At 39.2% G+C, this 25,879-nt stretch overlaps 3 protein-coding genes across 5 annotated transcripts; 2 read left to right on the top strand and 1 right to left on the bottom strand.

Moving 5' to 3' along the window:
* The first annotated feature begins 263 nt into the window (after nt 1-263).
* On the top strand, nt 264-11,022 carry LOC109409726 (protein THEM6). 3 transcript variants are annotated; one of them, XM_029870200.2, is made up of 4 exons: nt 264-798; nt 878-1,045; nt 10,158-10,372; nt 10,450-11,022. In XM_029870200.2, exons 2-4 carry the CDS (start codon nt 892-894, stop codon nt 10,780-10,782), a joined length of 702 nt encoding a protein of 233 aa, XP_029726060.1. In that variant the 5' UTR covers nt 264-798; nt 878-891; the 3' UTR covers nt 10,783-11,022. The 3 variants fall into 3 exon arrangements, with proteins under 3 accessions (XP_029726060.1, XP_019538766.2, XP_019538765.2); XM_019683221.3 differs by having other exon boundaries at nt 266-1,045; nt 10,450-10,830; nt 10,889-11,022; XM_019683220.3 differs by having other exon boundaries at nt 267-1,045.
* A 99-nt stretch (nt 11,023-11,121) lies between these two features.
* LOC109409798 (general odorant-binding protein 67) lies at nt 11,122-13,724 on the bottom strand. Its single transcript, XM_019683301.3, has 3 exons — nt 11,662-13,724; nt 11,322-11,603; nt 11,122-11,259 (listed from the first exon to the last, which is right to left on the bottom strand). Exons 1-3 carry the CDS (start codon nt 11,887-11,889, stop codon nt 11,128-11,130), a joined length of 642 nt encoding a protein of 213 aa, XP_019538846.2. The 5' UTR covers nt 11,890-13,724; the 3' UTR covers nt 11,122-11,127.
* Nucleotides 13,725-13,842: 118 nt separating this feature from the next.
* Nucleotides 13,843-21,148, top strand: LOC109409799 (uncharacterized). The gene is made up of 3 exons (XM_019683302.3): nt 13,843-19,206; nt 19,267-19,527; nt 19,586-21,148. The coding sequence occupies exons 1-3, from the start codon at nt 18,910-18,912 to the stop codon at nt 19,676-19,678; spliced, it is 651 nt and encodes a 216-aa protein (XP_019538847.2). The 5' UTR covers nt 13,843-18,909; the 3' UTR covers nt 19,679-21,148.
* Nucleotides 21,149-25,879: the final 4,731 nt, after the last annotated feature.

Raw genomic sequence — 25,879 nt, 5'->3', positions numbered from 1 at the left:
ATCATTTTAGTAAATGCAGTGGCACTGTGCAAAGACTGTAAATATATGCTAATGGGTAATTAAAAGTTCAATGTCAGTTAGTACACATTGCAGATGCACAACTTATTTTAGTACAAAAGCCCGTTTAACATGTGCCATCCTTACCCAGCTGAGTAGGCCATTCACCCTCTATATAGTACAATATGCTTCATGAAACGGCCAAAATTGGCGCATGCGAATTACCAATCAAAACATTCCACCAAGTGAAAAGCAACTTTTCCTCGCTTTTCCCGCAGGAAGCCAAACTGTCACACACGGCCGATAGCATCGGACGGTAGCCACTCGGCCCCGCTAGTATTTTTCAAGAATTTTTTTGGCAGCGGTGCACAACTTTCCATTTTTTTTTTCCTTCTACATTAGAAATCGTGTTTCGTTCTCCTGACCTTTCGCGAAATTGTCGCAGTGCACTTGGATGCAGTTACCTTGGCTTACTGCTGCGATGGGTATCACCAGGAATTAAGTGCGTGTGCTAGATTTCTCCCGCTTGCTTTGCCAGCAGCAACGAGGAAGAAAAGTGGAGAAAATTGAAACATGGCCAACCAAGTCAAGTGCAAAGCCAAGGTTCGACGAAAGTAGGCGGATATCGTGCCCATTGGAATCAGCTGATTTTGTTGTAGAGTAGATTTTCCTCTCCAGAAAATAGTTGAATCACTATTTTAGAAAATGATATTCCTGTAATAGTCCTGGTACTGACACCGTTGGATCCCAAAATCATCGATTGACGACGGTGATTATCCAATCCCTGAGGTGAAGAAAAAGGTGCTTTCGATCGGATTGTGGCCCAGGTAGAAAATCAATTTTTCATGGTAATTTTTTGCCCCATTCTGCGGTTGGATAGCTAGAGCCAAGGAAATGTTGTGCACCGTGTTGGGAATCGTGCTGGGTGTGTTGGTGGCACTTTATGCCCTGTTTGAGTTGCATTATTTCCTGAGGATGTGCCTTTGCGTGGTGGCGGCCCGGTATATCAAGAAGCGGATGCATATTCTGGAAACGGCCACTGTCACTGGTGAGTTTTGTGGGAATTTTTGTCGCATGTGTTATGAGTGTGATTATTATTATTTTTTTTTGCAAATGGAGACCTAGTTTCAGGCGACCTTGGCCTTGGCATCTCTTTAAAATTGGATTGTACTAGTGTAGCTTATGCTTGAGGGAATGGCGTAGAAGAAATGCAACACACATATATGAAGTATTATGCAGAAACAGGAATGCAATAAAAACTTTGGCGAAACGAGAATGTTGCCGACTTTTTGAACCCTCTAAGCAGAATACCCTCTTCAAATGAGTGTAATCTGTTATTGTACCATTTAACACTGCCCTTTTTTGCTTATCCTTTGACAGATACGCGTATTAAGACTACCACTTGTAATCTTCCTCAGTGTCAGTTATCCACTTGGGAGATTAGAAGTGGTAGTCGAAAAACAGAGGGTGGCCAAAATGTTTGGGATAGGCAACTTTTTCTTCTCTCACAAAAAAAATCAACATGCTGCAACTTTTCATAGAGTGCACCAATAATTCTCAAATTTTGACTGTTTGTCAACCTATTGTATGTGCATCAATTTGAGCTCGATTGATTAATTTTTCGCGAAGTTAGAACCATTTTGGTAAAACACTATTTTTTATGCAACTTATTCTTGAGCTGTCATATCTCAGAAACCAGTGAACCGAATTGGATGAAATTTCGAGCGTTCATCAACAATTTTTGATGCACTCTATGAAAAGTTACAGCATGTTGAATTTTTTTGTGAGAGAAAAAAAGTTGCCTATCCCAAACAGTTTGGCCATCCCCTGTACGCGTATCTGTCAAAGGATAAAAAGATAAAAAGAGGACGTAGTTTAATGGTACAATAACTGATACACTCATTCGAATAGTCTTTTTCTTGAAAATGCATTAAATGATATTTTTTTGAAATCTTTTATTAAAAAAAAACATATCGTTTTGCTGATACAAAAGTGCTGAATGTTATAAAGGTTTATTTTAAGATTGACTATATTTCGACTATATTCATAAGTCAGACACGGTGTTTCTAAGACTATTCTGTTGTTCCTTTCTGAACTTCTTTTGGAGTTTTTTTTCGAGGATTTTTCCAGGAATTCCTTTACAGTCATCAGATCGGCGCAATCACATATTTTCTAGATAATGGGTTTCTGAGTTAAATGAGCAAAAAATAAAATGAAATCGGTGAATTGACGAAAATATGATCATTTCAGTTTCGTGGGTACCCGGGTACCCTGCCGGAATTCCACGTAATAAAAAAAAAATCAGCGGCCCCTTCCCCCGACCCTCCTCACTTAGAAATTCGGTCAACCCAGTTAATAGATATATATTCACGAGTTCTAGGATCTGGCAGAGTTTCAACTTCCTACTCTCAATAATCATAAAAATATCGAGAATTGAAATCAAAAAAGGTACCCGAGTATCCTGCTGGCCAATGGCACAAATTTTCCGAATGGAGGAGAAGGTGCCTCTAGAGCCGACCTACTGATACCTGATACCCTGCTGGCCACATAAGGGTTAATATAGCATTCTATGATTTTACCAATACCCTCTTGAAAGCATCCAAGAGTTGATTTTGAGATTCACCAATATTTTCCTTCTGAAATCCATACAAAAGTTAATCCGTGTCTTCAGAATTTCTTACGGGAATAATAAGATTATTTTCTGAAAGCCCTCCAGAAGTTTTTTTGTGATATTCTCCAGGAGTTCCTTTTGGGGTTCCTCCAAAATTTTTATTCTTCAATCACTTAACCTAATTTACAGCTCTTTTTGTCCACCAGGGCACTACGTGAGCGATTCCAATTGGCGGCTGGACTTACACTTTGTACAGCGCCTAAATGTATTCTATACAAATTCTACTATATCGACTGCGCGCTGCTGTCACTTTTTTCCTGGTCCATGGTAGAATGATGAGCACGAGGATGTTAATGTGTGGCTCTTGTTCCTTTTCCAGTTCGATTGGGGTCCATTATGAGTTGCCGTTTAGCCGATATCCAAGTTTCCGAGTTCGTTAGAGCATATATGCTCAGAGAGGGTCAGGTGTCAGCCGCTCTCGGGGGCAAGAAAAACTGACGAAAAATTGCAAGGGGCTGGGATCGAACCTCCACTTATGAAGAGAACGTGCAGCCACTACGCCACGGACCCCGGCATAAAATTTGCTTCAAATCTAGGATTTCGTCAGAAGTGCTTTCGGGGATTCTTTGAAGAGTTGCTTCTGCTATTCTTCCAGGAAATCTTTCAAGAACTCATCCAACGAGCTTTTCGTAGGATTCCTGCAGGAGTTCTTATTGGTGTTTGTGCGCAGCAGAAGTTTCTTATGAAACTTTTGTGTGTTGAAACTTCATTAGTTTTGACCAGTCAAGTATTTTGACCATTTTACGATCCAAATCGGAATAAATTTATTTTATGCAATACAGTATCATAAATTCAACTTTATATAACTTATTTTGATATCATAGTACATAGCAAATTTTTCCAAACTGGTTCATTATATAACTGAAATGAGTTGCATAATGAAAAATTGGGTCCATAATATTCATAATACAACTCATTTGAGTTGCATTATGAACATTATGCAACTTCAATGGGTTGTATAATGAAAAAATCATTATATAATAGTTATTTATGTAACGAGTTGCAAAAAGTTGATTTTTTCAGCACGAGTCGTACATTTATCCAACGAGGCTTGCCGGTAAACCTCGCTGGATAAATGTACGACTCGTGCTGAAAAAATCATCTTTTTGCAACTCGTTACATAAATAAATATTTATTTTACGAGTAGTTCCTAATATATTGTGGATTTACCGGCTACATGTATTCCACCGGTTACTTAAGTAGCCGTTTTCATATTAAAACCAACTTAATTATCCAAAAATGAATGTCATTGAGTTGCTACCCAAGTAACCACAAGCATTATATCACAACATTAATGCAATCGTTTTATAGTTTAGCTAATGCAAGATAACTTTTATTCTACATCTGTCAAGTAATGAAGCGTTTAATCTACATTATGAAAGCATTGAAGCATTATGGGATTTTGACAGCTCGGTATAGTTCTATAGGGCCGTTGTTTAATGCTTCATTGCATTTTCATGTTAAAAGCTTTATGACAATCAATAATAAGCAAGCATTTATTACTTTAGGAACACTCCCGTACAAAATTTGGGGTCAACCCCTCAAAAACATGGAAATGTTTTTCGGTCATATCTCAGTCATCTTTCATTCAATCCACTCGTTCTCAGACTCTATCGAAAGATAATCAGTTAGATTTGATTCGTAGGTACACATCACAACTTTTATATGAAGTTTTTAGTACAAAAAGTTTACCTAAACTTATGTGTTTTTCCTAAATCTGAACAAAAAATTGTTTTCAGTGTATTTCAAAATTGGGTCGACCAAATTTTAAAATTAAAGTTGCATTAGAACACTATTTCTATCCTCTTTGGGAGCCATTCATTAGATTTTAGTGGAAAAAATCATAACATAATTTAAATTATCGAGTTAGGTTAACAAGTCACCGTGCAAAAGTTTAGGGTCACCTTCCAAATGAAGTCTGAGTCGGATTTTTGTTCAAATCGTCATTTTTTTTTTGGTGCAACTTCAATTCTTTCTTTGATAGTTCAATGGCAAGACACAGAAATGCTTATGAAATGTTCATAAACTAAGTTCTAGACTAAGTTAAAATGGTATATAAAATCCATACTAAATCAGCTGGTATATAAAATCCATACTAAATCAGCTAAGTTCGTTATATAAAGTACGAAAGTGGATTTAAGTAAGATAAAAATGACTAATTCGTGATTTTTACCCTATATAACTGTAAGTCTTATAACCACAAATTCACCATAGAACCAGAAATAGAACCATTCAAAAGAAATGAAAAACAAACCCAAATTTTCATGGATTGCTGCGTAGCACTTAGATTATCATGCTCAGATGTTGCTGTTTGAAAATTTATATTATGTATGGTTTTTTTTTGGGTTTCTGGTTGGGACATGAAGACAATCAGATGGTGAGGGAACAAAACTTTTGTGGGGTATTGGTTTCCTTATTTAACATAGTGCTCCGATTTCAAAAAAGAAAGGTTTGTTTTGTTTCTTATTTATTGTGTTTTTTGAACACGTATGAAAATAAAAAGAACAGATTCAACACAGACGAATTTATATCTTTATATTATCTTCGTTTGTGGAATCAATCGGTTCTGTAATCGCTTGTTTTCGACTAGGATGAGTTTGGGAGACTAAGATAACTGATAGCATGCCAACCCCAGCACAACTTTTAGAGCTGCTGAAAACACAACTCGATAAGGCTCGAACTGAGTACACGTTACTTTATGTTGCACATTTTTCCAGGTGCAAAATACATGGTCATCGTAGCACATAGCGTTAGCGCGTCCGACTTCCACCGTGGTCCAGTTTCAACAATCTTGGTTCAATTCCTGAAATAGAATAAAATAAATCAATGTGAGAGTATCGGAACAAGTATGGGTATATAAAATAGATAGAAAAATGACAAAAATACTTTTTTTCCTTTTTTGACAGTAATTGCAGTAATGATTGGAATTCGTTGTTTTCTGATTTTTTTGTAGTTTTTTTTTTGTATCTGTATTAACGAGATTTTTAGCCCTAGGCTAGTTCATCTCGGGACCCACGCTTTACTTCCCTTCCGAAGGAAGAACTCACATTTTGTGAGTTTGTCGGGAGTGGGATTCGATCCCAGGTCCTTGGCGTGATAGTCAAGAGTTCTAACCTTCACACCAGGTACGCTCCACTTTTTTTGTAGTTCTTTGGACAGAGTGATATCAACAATTTTCTGCAAACTTGTTTTGGATGAATATGCGAATAATTTAAAATCTTAAAATGTATGGAATATTGAAATCAATTCGAAATTATAACAAAATTGCATAATTTTCATGAAAATTTTGTAGTTTTCTGAATATTTTGTCGTTCTATGGAAAAAGTAGTATCAATAATGTGCTGCAATCTTGATAAGGATTAATGTGATTTTTTTAAATTCTATTCGAAATTTTAACAAAACTGTATTATTTTTCTGAAAAATTCATAGTTTTCTGATTTTTTTGTAGTTCTTTGAAAAGAAAACTAGCAACAATGATCTGCAAACTTCTTTCCCAAGTATATGCGCATATTTTATATGATAAAAAAGGGGTTATTGCGACAAATTCAAAGTTACAAAAGAATATATATTATTGTGTCATAAGTAGTTTTGTGAATATATTGCAGTACTTTGTTTGATAAATAATCTCAATAAACATATTGCTTGCTTTATTACACTCGTGTCAGCAATTTATCATCAAAAAATCATGTGGTCATCGCGACAAATTAAAAGTTCTGCGCAAACATAAAAAACTTAACGTATTTATAACGACTTGCTCTTGATCAGAAAAAAAAATTCAAAACATGTATACTCATCCAGAAACCCTAAAAAATTCATTGCTTATTTTTTTTTGAAAACTAATTCGTAACGACCGAGAAATAGAAGGTTGAAATTACCGTTTCAACTTTTTTTTGAGGCATCGACGTTTGAGTATTAAGAAATTCCGTGAGGAATCCTAAGAGAAATTTCTGGAGAAGTTCTTGGAAGAATCCCGGGGGGGGGGGGGGAGTTCTTGGAAAAATCCATGGAGAAATTTCTGAAGGAATCACTGAGGCAATTTCCGGAGGAACCTCAGGAGGAGTGCCTGGAGAAACTTCTGGACCAATTTTTTGGGTGCTTTCGAGGAACTATCCCTGAAAAATTTCCTGGAATAATCCCTGAATGAAATTCTGGAGGAATCTCTATATTAATTTTGGGAGGAATCCTCGGAGAAATTTCTGATGAAATTCTCAGTGGGATTCCCAGAGGAATTTCTGGAGAAATCCCAGGAATTCTTGGAGGAATTACTGGAGGAATCATCGGAAGATTTTCTCAAGGAATCTCTTAAACAATATTTAGAGGAATTCCTGGTATATTTCTGGAGCAATTCTTGGGGTAATTCCTAGAGGTATTCTTCGTGACATTTCTGGAGGAGTCCCTGGGGAAATGCCAGGATGAAACCCTGGAGGAATGCTTGGAGGAATACCTGGAATAATTCCTGGATAACTTTCTGGGGTTAATTTCTGAAGGAAGCCCTGGAGGATTTCCTGGGAGATTCCTGCAGAAACCTTTGAAGAAATTCGTGGATGAATCTCAGGAGAAATCCATGCAGGAATCCCAGGAGGAATTCTTGGAAGAATCCTCTAAAATCTCCGGGAGGATGATTTCCTGGAGAAATTGTCGTAGTACTTTCTGAAGGAAAGAATCCCTGGATCAATTTCTGGAGAAATTTCTGCAGGAACTCCTGAGGTTATTTCTTCAGGAATTTCTAGGGTAATTTCTGGTAGAAATCTTAAAGGTATTCCTGGAGGAGTCCCAGAAATAAATCCTGAAGGAATGCCGGGATGAATTCCTGTAGGAACCCCTGGAGGTATTAATAAAAGAATTCCTGGAGGAACCCCTGGAGAAATTCCTGAGAATTCTTGGAGGGATTTCAAGAAAATTTCTTGAGAATCTCTAGAGAAATTCCTGGAGGAATCTCCGGAGGAATTCCTAGAGGAATACTTGAGAAATCTGTAACCACAGAGACTTATGTATGGTGAATGGGACGATGGCGGTTCTTTTACGATAGGGCTCGGAAGCCATCTTGACTTCTGAGGGAACGTTCAAAAATTACGTCCAACATTTTGGGGGGAGGGGGGGGGGTCTAAGAAAGTGTGACAGTACGTGTATTAGGTATAGGAAAATAGCATGACAGAGGGGGGAGGGGGGGTCTAGAAATCCCGATAAACGATGGACGTAATAAATGAATCTTCCCTGAGCAACCGTGTGTGACCGTTCTTAACAACGGATACGAGGTCCTATTGGAAGTGTAATTCAGGAATTCCGTCAGGGGGATCAAAAGGTGATATTTGGACCCAATTACTTGAACGGAGGTAGTCTGGTAGCTCTGGTTTTTTAAACCCCCCCCCCATAGGGGGGGGGGGTTTGTTAACGCTTTTGCACAGAACTACATTACATGAAATGATTTGCACACACGGACGCCTGGTATACTACTGACTAATCTTCAGTTTATGAAGATGGCTGCGCCCATATTGGCACTCACCTGATTCTAAATTCCTTCTTAGTGCCAGCCATCTTAACACCCTTTTGAGAGCAGCAGTTTATTTACAGCGGTGAAGTTTCTCGCTAGGGTGCGTCCTACTGTATTTTTGTTTACATTTAAAAACATGAATTTTCCCAAAACAATCACTCATACTAACGAAAAACTTTGAATGGGAACCAACCGGTTACAAATCTCCAGGAAACGCGTGGAGGAATTCCTGCATACATTCAATTTGGAATCCCTGGATGTGTTTTTTGTAGAAATCCCTGGAAAAATTTCTGGTGGAATTCCTAGTGGAATCTCTAGGGACATTTTTTGAGGGATTCCTAGACGAATACCTGCAGGATTTTTTTGACGAATCCCTGAAGGAATTTCTGGAGGAATCCCAAGAAAAGTGCTGAAGGCATTTTTAAAATCATGCCGGAAGTTGTTCCTGAAAGACATACGCGTAACTACAGCGCATTTGGCCCCTCAGCCCCCATGTCATGCACGCTGACTGTAGTGCATAGCAAGCGAGCAAGACATTGGAGTTAAGGGGCCAAATGCGCTGTAGTTACGTGCATGCTGAAAGAATCGCAGATAGAACTCCCGGGAGGAATTCTTGGAGGAATTTCTGAGGAATCCCGGAAGCAATCCCATGAGGAGTTCATTAGGGAATCACAGGAGAGTTTTCTTAGTGAATTGCTGGAAGAATTTCTGTAGGAATCCCTGGATAAAAAAATCTGAAGAACTCCATGTCTGTAGTAATTTATAGACGAAATATCGAAGGAACGATAGGATAGATTCCTAAAGGATTTTTGGTACACAATTTTTAAACAATTCCTGGATTAATTTTTGAATAATCTCTAGTGAAATTTCCTGAAAGAATTTCTGGATGACAATCGCATGCCACAAATAAGCATGCATGCTGAATTGTTGCTTTATAATAGTAATGATAGCTGAACTAGAATTATGCTGTACACATTACACTACAAATGATTTTTGAATTGAAGAAGTAGCCAATGTTTAACCTTTAGTATCGGTATTACCAATGATAATTAAAACACTTTTCAAAAGAGTTTAATAAGTTTTCTACTCGACTTGCAGTAATTCCTTTACAAAATAGTTTAACAAGACCTTTTTCTGCTTATTGTAAGGTTTATGTACAAATTAACACATGTATCTGTACAATGAAACACTATGCCCAGGGAGTCGAGAAAATTTTCCCGACCGGAACGGGAATCGAACCCGCCGTATCTGGATTGGCAATCCATAGCCTTAACCACTAGGCTAAATGGAGACCCCTCGGCAATCGACGGGTCTCGAGATCGAATCTTGATTTAGGTAAATTTATGGGTAGTTATTATTTCATAATAGTTGTTCATAGCATAAGTGTCAATCATAAACTCTCGTAGAAATTGAAAAATTTTTATTTTTATTAATTTTTAATCATTTTTGCTAAAGCTTTTAACAACAAACATTCCGGTTGGTACACACCACTATGCTTTATAATTTTCCAAATTTGTGTGAACAAAACAAAACCGAATTAATTCGTCATGAAGGTGCTTGTTAAATGAGTGATAGTTTGTTGGGTTATTGGAGCAATCTGTAGTGAAATTCTGGAAGGAATATATGGGGAAATCCCAGAAGATATCTCTGAAGGAATACCTGTAGAAATACCTTAAAGGATCTCTGGAGAAATTCTCGATGGAAAAACCCCTAATGATTTCTTCATAGTTTCAAAAGTATTCTGTTAACTGTGTTAATAGCAATTAGAATATATATGCTCCTGCTCCCCCTCACTTGCGAGTCACTCAACAGTGATAACGCTTCAAATAAGGTACACCGGGACAAGTTGAACCGGGTTGGGCAAGATGAAACAGCGAGATAACATCCTGCTTTCTAATGATGATAAACGGTTTGATTGCTATAACACATAGTTTTTGATTCAAACAATCTTTGAGCGAAGGATAAATTTTCAAATTGTATTGAAATCTCTCTTTCCAGGTCTCTGTCTCACCAATGATATCGACACCCTGCTCTACCACATGAACAATGCCCGCTACCTTCGGGAGGTGGACTTTGCCCGGGTGGATTTCTACGAGCGTACGCTCCTCTACCGGACCATCCGCAGCAAGGGAGGCTCCGTGGTCCAAGGGGCAACGACCATCCGCTATCGGAGATTCATTCGTCCCTTCACCCGGTTCAAAATCAGTTCCAGGGTGAGTGGCATCAACGCGTCGTCTTTTAGGGTTTTAATTAATTGGCGTATCAATGACTTGTGTTGGTTTCCTTGCAGATTGTTTACTGGGACAATCAATCAATTTTTATGGAACATCGGTTCATCGGAGCGGGGGATGGGTTTATCCACTGTATAGCACTGTGTCGCCAGCGAGTCATCGAATGTTCGGCGGAGGATGTCATGGCGACGCTGCTGAAGGGCAGTGCTACTGCGACCAGCTCGACGGAGTGCTTGGATCGTTTGGAGAACGGCGGTGGGGCGGTCATAGTAGGCAACGGAGGCAGTGAGTACGTCAGCAGTAGCAAGCTGAAACCGGAAATGCCACAGGAGGTTGCCAAGTGGCTGGAATGGAACGAGATTTCCAGCGCCAATTTACGGAATGAGTGCTGATTTTTGGGCCGAGGTGGCTATTGTTAGACGGTGCAATTATCCTTTAAGGTGATTGTCGATCGGTTTTATGTTGATATTTCTAGAAATAACTATTTTATTTATTTAGGAATTGTGGATGTTTATAATGTCCTAACGCTTTCCTTAGGAAGGCAACGCGCTTAGATTGAATATGATGGATTCTAAAATCATTCCTATTGTTAACTTCTGTTGGAATAAATCCTTCAAATTTTAACTCTTAAACACGTGATTTATATTGCACCTTGCAAATTATATACCTATTTGATAATCCAGTTTGAGTCCCACCACCAGTTTATTTAATGACTTATAAGCTTTTAATTTGACCATCTAATGCTTCTTAGCCTTGTTGCCCTTCTTTTCCGGGAAAATCGTGTAGAATGGACAGTTATCTACATTCAAATGCTTCTTGATCGCGGGACATCCTGTCAAACTATCCTTGAATACGGAAGCTGGACAATTCTAGAAAAAAATGAAAGAAAGTTCATTTTACTATCCCATGGAAAAAAAAATCATGTCCTCACCTTATAAACCACCACGTGAACACACTCCATGATGAATCCGGCGGCCGGTGAACAGATGCGCTCCTTGGGGAACCTCTGCTGCAGAGCTTTCATGTCTCGGTTGAACTCCTCCTTGCGGTTGTCGGCGTCGTCCAGGCACTGCATGACGGCCTTCTGGACGATGTCGGCCCAAACCGATTTCCCGTTCAGTTTCTCCAGGAAGGTTTCCATCGCTTTGGCGTCGTTCACGTTTTGCCGGCGGTCGAAGATTTGCGTACTGTTCATCACGCACTCAGACATGCACTAGAAGATCAGAAAAGGTTAAGATGGCTAACTCGCGGGTTTGAATAGAACGACTTACATCTGGTTTGATTTCATCCTTGACGTCCTGCGGTGGAGGGTACGATTTGACGCACTGCTTGACGACGGTTTCGTCGAGGAGTTTGGGCGTTTTGCAGCACTCAAACGGATCGACGTTGAAGTTTTTGTTCAAACAGGTGGCCGGAACATCATCGGGAGCGGATGCATCGGCTCGAGTGGTGTGACTTAGGGCGAGCAGGACTAGAACGGATGCGACGATTGCCTTCATGGTGCTGGTGGACTGGTTGTGAGGACTACTGCGAACTGATTGATGGTGCAATGGGGCTGGCGAACACAGTATATATATGGAGGCGAGTTTAGAAAAGAAGTAATTTAAAATACATTACAATTTTAACTTGGATATGAATAAGGCGGAAGCGCCTAAGGACGTCAACGACCAGTGAGTTGTTAATGCCAATGCTTTCAATTACGATTTCTGCAACCTTCGGGGTTACCTTTGACTTTGGTCTGACGATTGATATTGGGGTAACTCTCGCTGAGACCGTCCCACTATTTACACCATGTCTTCAAAAATGTTTAAGGTGGCGATTTTCTGAAAGTCCTCCCCAAAAAAGTAAGGAAAATGCATTTGGTTAATCAAATTGGTGGACCCCCCGTTAGTTAGAGCCACAAGCATTTTGGCAAACCCCTCGATTTTGGTCAATTGTTGGCTCATTTAAACCGTTATAACTCGAAAGTTTCGCCAGAAACCACTTTAAAACTATAGGTTGTTGGAAAGAGCAAAGATAGAGGTACTCTTTGCTGTTATAAAAAGTTTGGTCGGCCATATTGATTTCGGCCGCCATCTTCAATTTATGTACCAAAACATTTTTTTCACCATGTTGGCAACCACCGATTTTCAAATTTCTTGCGTCAATCGAAAGCTGGGACATTTTTACACAACATATCAAAAATTTAGAGATGTATCTTTTTCCTATCAAAAGTTATCTGCACTTTTGTAAATCATGACACGTTTTCTCCATACATTTCCATGCGCACCGGCAATGACACGCAACAGCATCAAAGTTGGCGCCTGCTTGTATACACAAACGCACCTGCAGCAAAATTAGGGCAAATCGGAGGATCGTTCTCATTTTTAACTGTTTCTCAACGATGCGGGCATTGCTTTTTAAACTTTTTTGGTGTTTTGAAAAGCTGAAACTTTCAACTTTTCATTAGTGGATTCAGATTTAGAATAAATGTTCGTAAACACTGTGAAATAACGCTGCATTTATGTAAACAATCGGCACCTAGCCCAGTGCGCAAAAGTGGCATGATTCACAAAAGTGCAGATAATTTTTGATAGGAAAAAGATACATCTCTAAATTTTTGATATGTTGTGTAAAATTGTCCCCGCTTTCGATTGAAGCAAAAATTTTGAAAATCGGTGGTTGCCAACATGATGAAAAAACAGTTTTGGTATAAAAATCCAAGATGGCGGCCAAAATCAATATGGCCGACCCAACTTTTTATAACTGTAAATAGTTGCCCTATCTTCTCTCTTTTCAACAACCTATAGTTTTTAGGTGGTTTCTGGCGAAACTTTCGAGTTATAACGGTTTAAATGAACCAACAATTGACAAAAATCGAGGGGTCCGCCAAAATGCTTGTGGCTCTAACTAACAGGGGGTCCAACAATTTGATTAACCAAATGCATTTTCCTTACTTTTTTGGGGAGGACTTTCAGAAAATCGCCACCTTAAACATTTTTGAAGACATGGTGTAAATAGTGGGACGGTCTCAGCGAGAGTTACCCATTGCTTTTGTTCAGAAAACAAAAAATGTTGTAAAACTTAACTTAGGTAAGAGTATTCCAAAAAGGATGAGACATTTTGGATCTAAGTTGTTATGTAAGGGAATTGATGATATTGTCATTAGTGGCCCCTGTTGTTGTAGTATAGAAAGAACCCTATATTTTTAAGAAAATACTCGATATTGGATTAATTCAGAGGCGTTAGGGGGTCTTGAGTGGGCGTTACAGAATCGTTCTTAGAAGCTTCAGAGGATCTCATGTGTATTATAGGGGGTTCGAGGCGGATTCAGGGATTTTCGGAAGCGATAAAGGAAGTTTCAGAGGATTTTCAGCGGGTTTCAGAGGCCTATTGGGGGATCCGGAGGTCTCCTCAGGGGCGTTACAGGGGGGGGGGGGGGTTTGAGGGGGTTTAATAGAGACTACACGAAAATAAATTTTGGATCGCTGCTCTCTGGTGAGCTATAGGGGGATTTCAGATGCGTTTTAAGGTGTTTTATAAAGGTTTCAGGCGGTTTTAAAAGGGATTCTTGATGTTCTAGATTGAATACACCTGTGGATCCGATAATCTATACCAGGCCCGTGCACAGAAAAGGTGACAAGGGAGAAGTTTTTCCACATTTTCGAAAAGGGCGGAGGGGCGCCTAGTGTATGAAGCATCAGCAATGGGAGGGGTTTAACCCTCAAACCCCCTTCCTTATGCACGGGCTTGATCTATACTAAGAGAGCTCTTGAAGATTGCACTTAGTGTCAAGAGGCTAGCAGCGTGTAAGCATGAGTTTTGTTCTAGTTATGCACGTAGGTAAATGCGACGACCTATGCTCAAGAAAGTTCTTAGGGGAACTTAAATAGCCCTAACCCCTTCCCCTTAATTCTCACCCCTGAGCACGCCCTAATTTTCTTTTAACACCACTCGCTACTTCTTTCCCGTAAACCAACCTGATCTCTAATCTTAAGCCCTCCAATTATCCTGATCCGGCGCGCAATCGGTCACACGTTTGCTTCATAAGCAGATGATCATGGGTTCGATCCCAGCCCCGGCACTTACGTCAGTTGCTCTTTAATTTAATAACTGTGGAAGTGTTCATAGAACACTAAGCTGAGAAGCAGGTTTTGTCTCAGTGGGGACGTAACGGCAAGAAGAAGACCCAATGACCATTCGGCCTAATGGCCTTCGGCCTGATGACCTTCGGCCGAATGGCCTGACACCATCACGGACTACCTTGGAAAAATGTCAACGATATTCACGGTGAATATCATTTGGCATTTTTCAAAGGTAGTCCGTGACATTTACATTAAATATTTGAAAAATAGCGTTTTTGCCGTGACTTTCTTGCAGAACTGGTCTAGCCGCACAAGTTTTTCATATACCATATTCTCAAATTCAGCTTCCAAAATGAGCTGTAGGTGATTGAATTTAGATATGACGAAATGAATTTTTCAGCACTGGCCATAACTCGTTTAATCAAAAAATTTCCTTTGAAGAAGACTCGACACAGAGTGGAAACGTCGGGACAAATTTAAAACAGTCTTTTTGATTCCCCAAGGCTGCTGCGCCGGAGAAGTAGCTAGATAATTCGTTTCTTTACATTGAACCGTAAGCCACTTTGTGTACAAAAAAGTGGGTTTGTTTGTCATTCTATCTAACCTAATTTGCAATAATTGTGCTGTGTCCTCTGTGTGGTGGCCCTGGGCCTGATCGGATATGGAGGGGGATGGGGGGTTTGTTGCTACAAAAGCGATGAGCAAATCATTTTTTTTTTATTCGAACAGTATTTATTTGCGCAATGAGCAACAAAAACAATGTTACCCACGCTAATCCGACCCTGGGGTACATGATAAATTGCTGTTCGCTGATATCTGATTATCCGGGTTCGTTAGAACTACGGGTTCAGAAAAGGGTCAGGTGTCAGCCGCTCTCGGAGAAGAAACTGACGAAAAACTGCAAGTGCTGGGACTGGGAATCGAATCCATGAACTTCCACTCAAGAAGCGAGCGTGTGACCACAGAGACACAGACGTCACACTCCGCCCGCTTCTAATTGGCCACCTTTTCAACGGTTGATTTAAAATTTCGGTAGGTGGTCGATTGACCACTGGCGGTGCTGGCATCGTTTTTGCTTCTGTTTGACGGTTGCTCACTACCGCCACCGATGGATCGGCCAAGCACAGTACGTTTATCATGGGGCGGTTACGTTTTCGTGAAAATGTTTTAATGGAATTTGTTCTGATACGTCTGTTTCTCTACTGTGTGACCACAGTGCCAGGGGCCCCGACTGGTCTCCAAGTTTTTGTAGGATTTGTCGCAGGACAAACATTTGGATTCGTCAGATCGATCCTCATGAAAACCAGGTCGGTATTCGTCAATGAAGAACTCCTGGATTGGCCTCAATCTGTTGAATAGTATACGTGATGTAATTTTGTACGCGAAGCCAGGAATGTTAAACCTCGGCAATTGGTACACTCCCTTCTCTGTTATGAGACCCTCCAGCCAGTCAAGAGGTAGTTCTACTTCTTCGCATATCTCCATCAGAGAACGGTGAAGTATTGCCTGCTGCTCTGCTCACTACCGTGTTTGAAAAGCTTAGCTGGGGTTCATCTAGCGTCCTCTTTCAGAGGGAGTTTCCTGGAGTTCAATGGGGCTTCTAGGACATCTTTAGAAGGTTTTTGAGCGTAAAAGCGTTTCAGGACTTCAATATTGCGGGGGTTTCAACAGATGTCAGAGGTAAGGGAAGTTTACGGGGCCTCAGGAAAGTTTTTAGAGGGTTTTCTTGATGTTTTATGGAGGTTTCAAGATGTTTCATGGGATTTCATGGAAGTTCAGTAGGGCTTAAGGGAAGTCTACGCGGGTCTCGACTGGGTTTTCTACAGGATTTCAATACCTTTCAAGGCATTCCTGGGGATTTCAGGGGGTTTCATTAAAGTTTTGGGTCAAGGTACTCAAACGAGTTTTCTCAAGGGATTTAAAGCATTTTGGGAGGTTTCAGTGGCCTTGAAAAGAGTTTCAGTTGGGGTAAAGGGGTTTCCCGAGGGTTTAGAAGGCATTGTGGAAAGTTTTATATGGGATTCACAGAGGCTTCAAGGCATTGGTTCAGGTTGTTTCAAAGGGCTACTGGAGAGTTCAAGAAAAGTTAGCGGGGGTCTGTAAGGGGGTTCAGAGCATTTCTAGGGGTTTCAGCGGGTTTCTTAGAAGTTTCGGGGGAAATTGAAAGAAAAAAACAGCAACCTCGTAGTTCCCGTTCCAGTTGGAGAAAACTTTTCGTCAAACGGAAACATCTCCAGAGGGCCACTGTCTTTTTCACGAACACGCTGCCACCTATTGGTAGAACCGCGCTGGGCGCTGCACAGTGGGAAACCCGGGATTTTGATGTTTGTGTCATTCGAATCCATACACTCCGAGCAGAGATTTTGAATTTACTCGCGTTTTATACCTATTTTTCCCCATTGTGCACTGTTGGTCATGACGGATTACGTTATGACGTTTGACTAGCACAAATCGCCTGTGATTTTCATTTGCATCATTCATCAACGTGTCGCTAGTAAACTTGAAAGCGTTAAATGCATGTGCCAACCCCTTTTTGAAAAGTGTTACGCCTGCTTGTCTGTGCTGGAACTATATTTCATCTTCATGATTCTAGGAAATCCCAGATACCCAGGTTTAATGATGTAAACATGTTTTTTAAACTATTTTGAAACATCTAATATTAATGATTTTATTCAACCTTTGAAGAGCTTGTGCAATCTCAATTTTTAACCAAATAAGCTCAAATGCTGGGTGAAGGCATAGAATAGAATAAGCGGTGTGGAGCAAAAACGATTGTTTGAACCACGCTAATAAGTTAATCTATCAGAAAACTGGCAATTGAACACGGACCCCCTTATTTATAGTCATTCACTTTAGCACCTCTTGTGTATAATAATTTTATACATTTCCAAATTTTCAAGAACATAAGTCGAATTAAGCCTGCATTGAGGCTGAAGAATATAATGGAAATATAATTTAATCGCATCAAAAAACAAAACCGAATTTGAAAATAGGAAATGTGTAGTGTAAGCTAGGAAATAACCATATAAACTCAAACAATCAAGAACGAAATTAAATGTTTGAAACAATACAAATAAAATTAAAATGTTACAAATACAAATGAAAATGTTTGAAATACAAATAATACGATTAGACGGATCGTAGTAGACAGGGAGTTGTCAGGAAAATGAAAATCAGTTAGATCAGTTGATATATTTTAGGGAGAATAAACGTGCTTTGTTTTGAAGAAAGTCTTTAGTGAACTTTTAATGAAAGCGAAAAAACTGTATTATGTTCGAGTGAAAAAAAAAACACGCAATTTGAAAAGAACTGTCACTACAGTAGCACAGATGAATAATATTCTATTCAACTTGATATTCAGTCATCTATGTATCGCTGATTGAAGAGGTTTAAATAAGCCATACTTCAGAACAATACTCAGCGATCATTGTGTTCACCCACTGACATCATTATCCAGCCAATGTTCAGCTTATATTCTCACTGTTCAGCATTCATTGTTACTTGTGTAGTTCCGGAGTTAATCATAGACGTAAAAGATTTAATTCCATTTCCATGCTATTGAGGTTTTGTTGTTCTTTAATACTGGGCAAATTTCCTCTGTCTAATATGTTAAAAGTCTTACAAAAATATTCAATAACGACGCAAGAACAATATGAATCTTCATAAGAATATTCATAAGAATTCCTAAAGTTTATCATAGGGGAGTAACTTACCCAATCCTTGAAATTTTAATGGAATTACGAACATTTGACAACACCTTCTTTTCAGATAAATTAATCTCAAAACCCACAATTTTGAGATGATTTTTAAAAGTTCAGGAGATAAACAGAACGCAATAGTCTATGTAAATATTCAAACTTGGATTCAGAAAAGATTTGTAGTTCATTTTTTCTTCTGTTGAAAAACTGTTCATGAACTACATGGTAGTTTAGAAGTTGATAGGTATGCGTTTTTATCCTAAAAAAAATAAACATTTCTGATTAAACAATAGTTTTAATTTATTTCAAAATCGTTCGCGGGCCGCAAATCCTTCTTGAGGGCTGCTTCTGGCCCGGATAGATCGTCGAATGTATCGTTCATTTCTTAAATTTCATGGTAATTGAGAAATTTAACACTCTACCTCGTATCCCTGGGTTGCACTCTGAATTCTGACCTGAACCTAGCCCCATCCCTCCATTATACCTACGTCCAAGGCTACGTCAATATTGGTCGTGAATCATCGATTAGTTTGACACATTTCGATCCTCAGTACATTTTAATGAAAATACCTATTTCAGCTGCATATTACAAATTAGACCTCAATTTTTTGTACAATTCAATTGTACACTGAGCCCAATTACCTTTCCACCATCTAGAGCAAAACATATTGTTCGAAAGTATTCCAACGAAATAATATAATGATTACGCACGGCAGACTACCTTCCAGTTGGTGTTTACCACTAGATCAGCAAAATCATGTTCAAACGACCAGCAGTGCTTGGTGCCATAGTGTGCTTTGTTGCTTTGCAAGTGGTCTCGGTGCTAGCTGTCGATACAACCACTGTAGTAACACCTGTCACGAGCTCAACGACTTCCAGTGCTGTAACCGTCGCTTCTGCTACTTTGCCACCAAAGAATGGATCATGCTCGAAACCTCCGACTGCCGCAAACCTTGCCAATTGTTGCTCATTGCAGATACCGTTTCCAGAGGATATTCTCAGTTCATGTCAGAAGGCTCAAACCAGTTGGTTGAAGGACAAGAAGAACTCCACTGTAGGCGGATTTGATTCTCATATTTAAAACCTATTCATTAATTCAATTTTTTCTATTTAGTGTGGTTCGACGTGTCTTCTCAACTATGCATTGAACTTTCCCGAGGCGATTAAAACCGGGTTGAAGCAAGGACCTGCCCTTTCGCTTATTCTAATGAACAACCTAGGATTGTACTTCGACGCGCTTACGAAGTGTATACCGGATGAGCCACTGGAAAAATTCACGTCGAAACTGGTAGGAGAGGGAACTGCCTTCGTCGAAGCCTTTTGTGAGTTAGAGTTGGTCGATGTTGCCGATTGTTTCAGCAAGGAGTTTTTCATGGTAGGTTTAACTGTGTGTTTTTTTTCGGGAAAATATGCTAAAAGAATTTTAATTTCAGAAATGTCCCAGCTCGATTGCTCCAAATGCAGCGTGTCAGGCTGCGAAGGACTTCTTAGCAACACCTTGCCGTTATGCCGATTTATTTGTGTAATACGTTTAGCTCCATCAATAAAGAGTTTTTGCTGAATAATGAGTAATTCTCGCTGAGACCGGCCCACTATTTACAGCTTGTCTTTAAAAATGCTTAAGGTGGCGATTTTCTGAAAGCCCTTGCCGAAAAATAAGGAAAATGCATTTGGTTACTCAAATAGATGGACTCCTCGTTAGTTATCCCAAGTAACAATTTCATTGCTGATTGGTTTTGTTTGTTTTTTATTGGGATTTTACTACAGCAATAATTAAAACTCAGAGTTTTATGACTACTTTTATGGAAACCATTGATGAAATGTTTTATAGTATACTTGAAGATTTCCATAAAGCCAGATTTAAAGAGTAAACAAAACTCTCCGATATGTAAACCTTCTGGCATTCATTATTACAAATATACTATATTAATAATATAACTCACTTCCAGCTATTTCTGGCGACCCTTTATTCTGTGCTTGTGGCGCCACTTGTGACGAACGTGGCAACTATTACACTCTAAAATCGTATGCCCTTCAGAATTGTACACGGTGTCAACATTAATGAACTAGGGATGTCAATAATCTCTTCAGTTATCGATCAATAATATCAAAATGTTTAGGGTTCAAATAAACAAACCATAATCTTTGCGTAATAGTTGTTGTACGCAACATAGTTTTAGTCAAAATGAACCTACTAGTATCCCCATTAGATATAACAATTTGACCAAAATGTTTCACTTCTCATAACTTCCAAAACAAATATGCTTCTGAAAAAAGATGATAATTGCGAAACGTCAAATTGTGTCATCACTGATGAACGACAGCTAAGAAATATAAACTTAATATTTGCTTTGTCTTCAGTATCACAAACACAGACTGACCCTAAAAGACCATTTTCTGATTGACGTTATCTCCACTTTTCCAGTAAATATTATATCTTATTAAAATTTTTTCGCTCGAGTTTTAGGTTATTACTCAATGAGATATACGGATCTAATATCATGCAGAAACTTTCAGATGATTTTGTTTGTGCAAATTGAATATTGTACATCCCTAAATATGATTGACCCATAACAAAAGGAAATGTCATGGTGACACACTTAAACATATTTAGCAAATATATGGTTTAATTTAAGATTGATTGCCACGTTTGCCGCTAGATGGTGCTGTAAGCTGTTCGCCAATTCAATTTATGGGGAACGCGAAAGTGAATCATATTGTTTATATAATATATTTGATCATTACCTCAATAAAACTGTTCAAACTCTCAACAGATAACGATCCGTTCGATTAGTAACGACATCTGTTGGCGGAAAAGCAGAAACTACGACACAGCTAGGTTTATTGCGGTCATCATAAAAGTAAACTTGCTTTCGTTTTATTTGTGCTAATTATGGTCGTCGCCATATTTAAGAATTAGCTGACGTGAATGCAAAATAGTTAATTTTGCTCAAATAAGCAATAAATTGAAAGTTTGCAGCCATCTCCATAACATGCCCAGGCCCACATAAATAAACTCTCTCAGTTGGGTTTTCTAGTGATTCGAGATAGTTTTATTAAAATAGCAAATTGAATGATTTCATGCCAAGATGATAATATTCATTATTTTCGGAGCGCATTAATTTTATGTTTCTGCAACCCCAATAATCACGGAAAAATTGATTACTAAGATATTACTTTGAAATTATCGCTTTTTCTACTTACGAATTATGTATTCTCCTGAACTTTACATGCCATCGAAGAAGCTTCTCTGCATCTTAAGCTGTCATAGTTTTTATTGAAAAAAAAAACAACAACAACAATCATAATAACCTCTTTTCGAGAATGAAAATTTTTTCAACTAGGTTTTAAAACAGTTTTATTGCTACTCTTAATGTGGTTTGCAAAACCTCTCCGAGAGTGGTCCACTTAGCCGGAAGATACTCTTAAAGAGGTTATGAAGAGGTTTCAATGTATGAATCAGTTATATTGCAAGTTTTATGGAATTGGCTGTGAAGATCTCTTATTGAGCCGAACAAAACTTAAAATGTTACTTGGGCCCTGAAGCGCTCCTTGAGTGCCTAAAAACCCTCCCTGGAATCTCATGCGGCCCCGTGAGTTGCCCCTGAGACCTCCAGGAGCACCCTTGAAATCCCTTGTTGAGGCCCGCTAATACGACCATGAGACCCTCCGGAACTCTCCTGGAACCCCATGAGTACCCCTGAAGCGCCTTTAAGACCCCATGGAGCCATGAAACCTCTTGAGATCCCTAAAAACGACTATTCGAACCGTTGCGAAAGCCCGTGAGACTCTGTAGACCTCCTGAGATACTCCGAAATACCTCTGAGGCTAACTGGAGCTCCTTTGAACCCCGATGAGACCTCTTAGAAGCCGCTGAGAACTCCAGGTATCCCCTGTAGCATCCCTGAAACCCTCCTAAGACCCTCTGAAACGCCCCTGCGATCACCTGAGGCGCCTTAGAAACTTCCAAAGGCACCATGAAGAGCTCTGGAACTCCCCGAAACGCCCTACAGATCTCCTCCCAACTAACAATCAATCATTTTGCAAGCACCTTTACGAAGAAATTATTCAGCATGATGCTGATTAACATTTGGATAATTTTCTAGCATAACTTTTGTTCGGGTTTTGTTCGCACAAATTTGGAGAAACCATAAAGAATAGTGTTGTGTACCAACTTAAAATCGTTTACAACTATATAGTAAAGCTGTTTTCAGCTCTAGCCAAATGATTAAAAAAGAAAAAAAATCATTTTTTTACAATTTCTGCGAGAATTTATGATTGGCACTTATGCTGTTAACAACTATTGTGAAATAATAATTACACATAAATTTACCTAATTCGAGACCCGTCGATTGCCAGCCACATGCCTTCCTAGAGATGATGAATTGAAGCGCTCAAATCTAAACATAAATTTCCCGTGGTTCCCGTAGTGATCACACTTCGACTCCTATTCAACAGTGGTTGGTGAATAATGTTCTGTTTATGATCAACAACTTAACAACGCATTAATGCAGCTGCTGTTCAGTAAAAAACACGTGTTTTTCATCCTGTACACTTAGTCGAAGTATGATGAAGCGAAAGCATTTATCTGACTTGTGAAAAACACATTACACAGATACATGTGCTAATTTTTACTTGAACTTAACAAGAAGCAGAAAAAGGTCTTGTCGAACTATTTTGTAAAGGGATTACTGAAAATCAAATAAACATCTCATTAAACGCTTGAAAAGTGTTTTAAATTATCATTGTTAATACCAATACAAAAGGTTGAATATTGGTTATTTGTTCAATTGAAAAAGCATTTGTGCAGTAATGCGTACAACATAATTTTAATTCAGCTTTCATTACTATTATGTAGCCACAATTCAGCATGCATGCTTGTTTGCGGCTTGCGATTGTTAGTTGGGCTGGTATTCCTCCGAAACCTCTTGACACTCCCTGAAACACCCTTGAGGCCCTCTGAAAACCTGGGATCGAATCGTACTCCCGACATTAGCATTAGCATTAAGCAAGTCGTATTGTGAATTTAGCACCAAATTGGTGTCGGAAGTAACTTCATTGACTTCCGCTGCCTTTCCTATGCGTTAAACATAACGTCGGATGTAGTGCGCTGCAAGGTTGCAACCATTCATTTGCAAAGATTTACATTCATTTGCTATTATCTCAGTTCAGAAGCATGCTATCGAAAAACAATGTATGGATGAATTTAACCTTGTAGTTTTATCTGAAAGTTTGCCGAATAACATTGGGGTCGCAAACGTATACCAAAGTCGTGAGCGAGCTGTGAAGGCAACTTTCCACAGCGTGAATGAAATTTACATTCACCGCGTGGAGGGTTGCCTTCACAGCTCGCTCACAACTTTGGAATGCGTGTGCGACCCCAATGTTATTCGGCAAACTTTCAGATAAAACTACAAGGTTAAATTCATCCATACATTGTTTTTCGATAGCATGCTTCTGAACTGAGATAATAGCAAATGAATGTAAATCTTTGCAAATGAATGGTTGCAACCTTGGTGCGCTGTATTGTAAATCAGATGCTCTGTTCAGCGCACTACTTACGACGTTATGTTTAACGCATAGGAAAGGCAGCGGCAGGCACGGGAAAATTCATTCACTCAGATTCATCTTGCCAATTGCGTTCTTTGTTTTGATTGCTTTGTATCGTTCGCTCACGGTTGGATCAAACCGTTCCAATGAACTCCACCGAGTCTCAATGCAAATGAACTGCAGAAAGAAAGATTGCATAAAGAGAATGGCACCAAAGAAACTCAATCATGCCAATCGTGGTTCTTCGGGTGGGCCGTGATTCAATAGGCTAGAGGAACTGGTTCACTTAGCGTGAATGAGGATGAAGCATCTGTCAAAGAAAAAGTAGATCTTCATATAAAAAAAATGCTAAAAGTGACAGATGCTTCATCCTCATTCACGCTAAGTGAACCAGTTCCTCTAGCCTATGAATCTTTACGCGAACGTTCACACACGAATCAAATTTTAGATTCAGTGCGAATGAAAGATTGCATTCGCGTGATTGTTATGACAATATCATTTTGCGGGTTGAGTGCGTTTTCTTAATTTATTGCTAGATGGGGAGGTAAAGCATGTCTATTCGTGTTATATTTTCTTGGTCATGTGAGGGCAAAGGCGGAAAATGCATTGACCTTGGCAGTGACATTGGCAGATGGTGCGGTGCGAAAACGGTTGATTCGGTAAAATATAGCTACTATTGTACCATCAGACTAAATCAGACTCCAAATTTTACACATGTTCCAAATGACAATTTAACTGTAATAAAACAGGCGAACGTAATGTAAATGAATCAGATAATTAGCCCATCTTTCCTACAAGCCCAAATAAATATTAATGTACGTTTGGCGATGTTGTCCCCATGCACTAGTAAAATTGCCTGATTTTAAATTACATGGAAATCTATAGATCCTTTCATATTTATCATCGATACTAGATGATTTTCTAATTAGCCTCGAAACTGAAGTTAAAACACGCAATTGATCAATACCCCCAACGCCCCCAACAGATGGGATAGAAAAAACTAGCACCATCAGCATCAGCAGAAGTACGACGAACGAAACGAAAGAATCGTCGCGATTGAAGGAATGCATTCACGTGTGATCCTTTCGAGACATTCGCCTTGCGATTGCAGTCCCGTACCGAATGATTCATCGGGTGAACGTGAACAACGACGAACGCTGCCATAATTTTCGTGTATTTGCTTTATCCCCTTCATTCGCCTGAGTGCGTAACACACTATGTACAGGCTTGCTGGGATTGTGTTTCGCTCCGCGAGAATGTTTGCGAGAGAGCTCGAAATGAATGAATTGTGAACGATTATTTCCATGCCTGGGCAGCGGAAGTCAATGAAGCTACTTCCGACACCAATTTGGTGCTAAATCCACAATACTAATTCGTAGGTGGTACTGTCCCAGACCGCTGTTGTGAGAATTGCTCCCTTCCCGTCCGTTACCAAAGTACAGAGATTTGGAGTTAATCACTGACAAAATTGATGCAATCCTCCAACACGGTCGAAAGCTATCCTGGCCATTTGGCTGCGGCTTATTTTTCAAAAGTTGTTTAACCCTGGAATTCATATGCTCTTCTGGATTTAAATGACATAAAAAGAGAAACCTCTGAGTTTGAGCCAAAAATATTGAGATTTAGAGGCAGGGCCGGATCTACAAATTTGGGGGCCCGGGGCCACAGCGTTGTGGGGGCCCTTTATAAAGAAGATAAATTTTGCCCATACACTCTAAAAAAATTAGGAATTTACACGTGACTTCTAAAGCTGTTAGTACACAGGGTTAAATATTTGTCCAAAAAGAAACCAATGCTCAAACATTTTGTTTGACTCGTTCGAATTTTCATTAGTCAAACTGATGTTGTTTCTTGAGTTCTTTCCTTGTCAAATATTTGACCATGTGTACTGCTGGCCTAAGAGTGTACAACATGGAAAAAAAATTAACCAAATCTGTTAATGAAGGTATTAATGTAGTTATGGAAGGAGAATCTAGAACAATGAGCAGAACTAGGAAAAATGTCAATATTCACTGAATTATTTTAAACATACTGGAAATTCTAGCGTAACAGCAATGATAAAAGAATATTATAAAAAGGAAAAAAAATCTTCTCAAGAGTGCATTTGCCGCATTGAACCCCAGATTTAGTCGAAATTCAAGCCAGAATTCATAGAGGAACTGAAAGAAGAATTTATA

Source organism: Aedes albopictus, chromosome 2 (genome assembly GCF_035046485.1).
Source record: "Aedes albopictus strain Foshan chromosome 2, AalbF5, whole genome shotgun sequence".
Taxonomy (NCBI): Eukaryota; Metazoa; Arthropoda; class Insecta; order Diptera; family Culicidae; genus Aedes; species Aedes albopictus.
Note: the sequence above shows the minus strand (reverse complement) of the source record. Positions and strands in the feature narration are given on the sequence as shown.

Bases quoted from the DNA above. Each gene is read 5' to 3' on its own strand.
- LOC109409726 (XM_029870200.2), top strand. From the start codon at position 892: ATGTTGTGCACCGTGTTGGGAATCGTGCTGGGTGTGTTGGTGGCACTT. The intron at 1,046-10,157 runs GTGAGTTTTGTG...CTCTCTTTCCAG, and splicing joins GGAAACGGCCACTGTCACTG to GTCTCTGTCTCACCAATGAT. The intron at 10,373-10,449 runs GTGAGTGGCATC...GTTTCCTTGCAG, and splicing joins GGTTCAAAATCAGTTCCAGG to ATTGTTTACTGGGACAATCA.
- LOC109409798 (XM_019683301.3), bottom strand. From the start codon at position 11,889: ATGAAGGCAATCGTCGCATCCGTTCTAGTCCTGCTCGCCCTAAGTCAC. The intron at 11,604-11,661 runs GTAAGTCGTTCT...CTGATCTTCTAG, and splicing joins AGGATGAAATCAAACCAGAT to TGCATGTCTGAGTGCGTGAT. The intron at 11,260-11,321 runs GTGAGGACATGA...ATTTTTTTCTAG, and splicing joins TTCACGTGGTGGTTTATAAG to AATTGTCCAGCTTCCGTATT.
- LOC109409799 (XM_019683302.3), top strand. From the start codon at position 18,910: ATGTTCAAACGACCAGCAGTGCTTGGTGCCATAGTGTGCTTTGTTGCT. The intron at 19,207-19,266 runs GTAGGCGGATTT...TTTTCTATTTAG, and splicing joins AGGACAAGAAGAACTCCACT to TGTGGTTCGACGTGTCTTCT. The intron at 19,528-19,585 runs GTAGGTTTAACT...TTTTAATTTCAG, and splicing joins TCAGCAAGGAGTTTTTCATG to AAATGTCCCAGCTCGATTGC.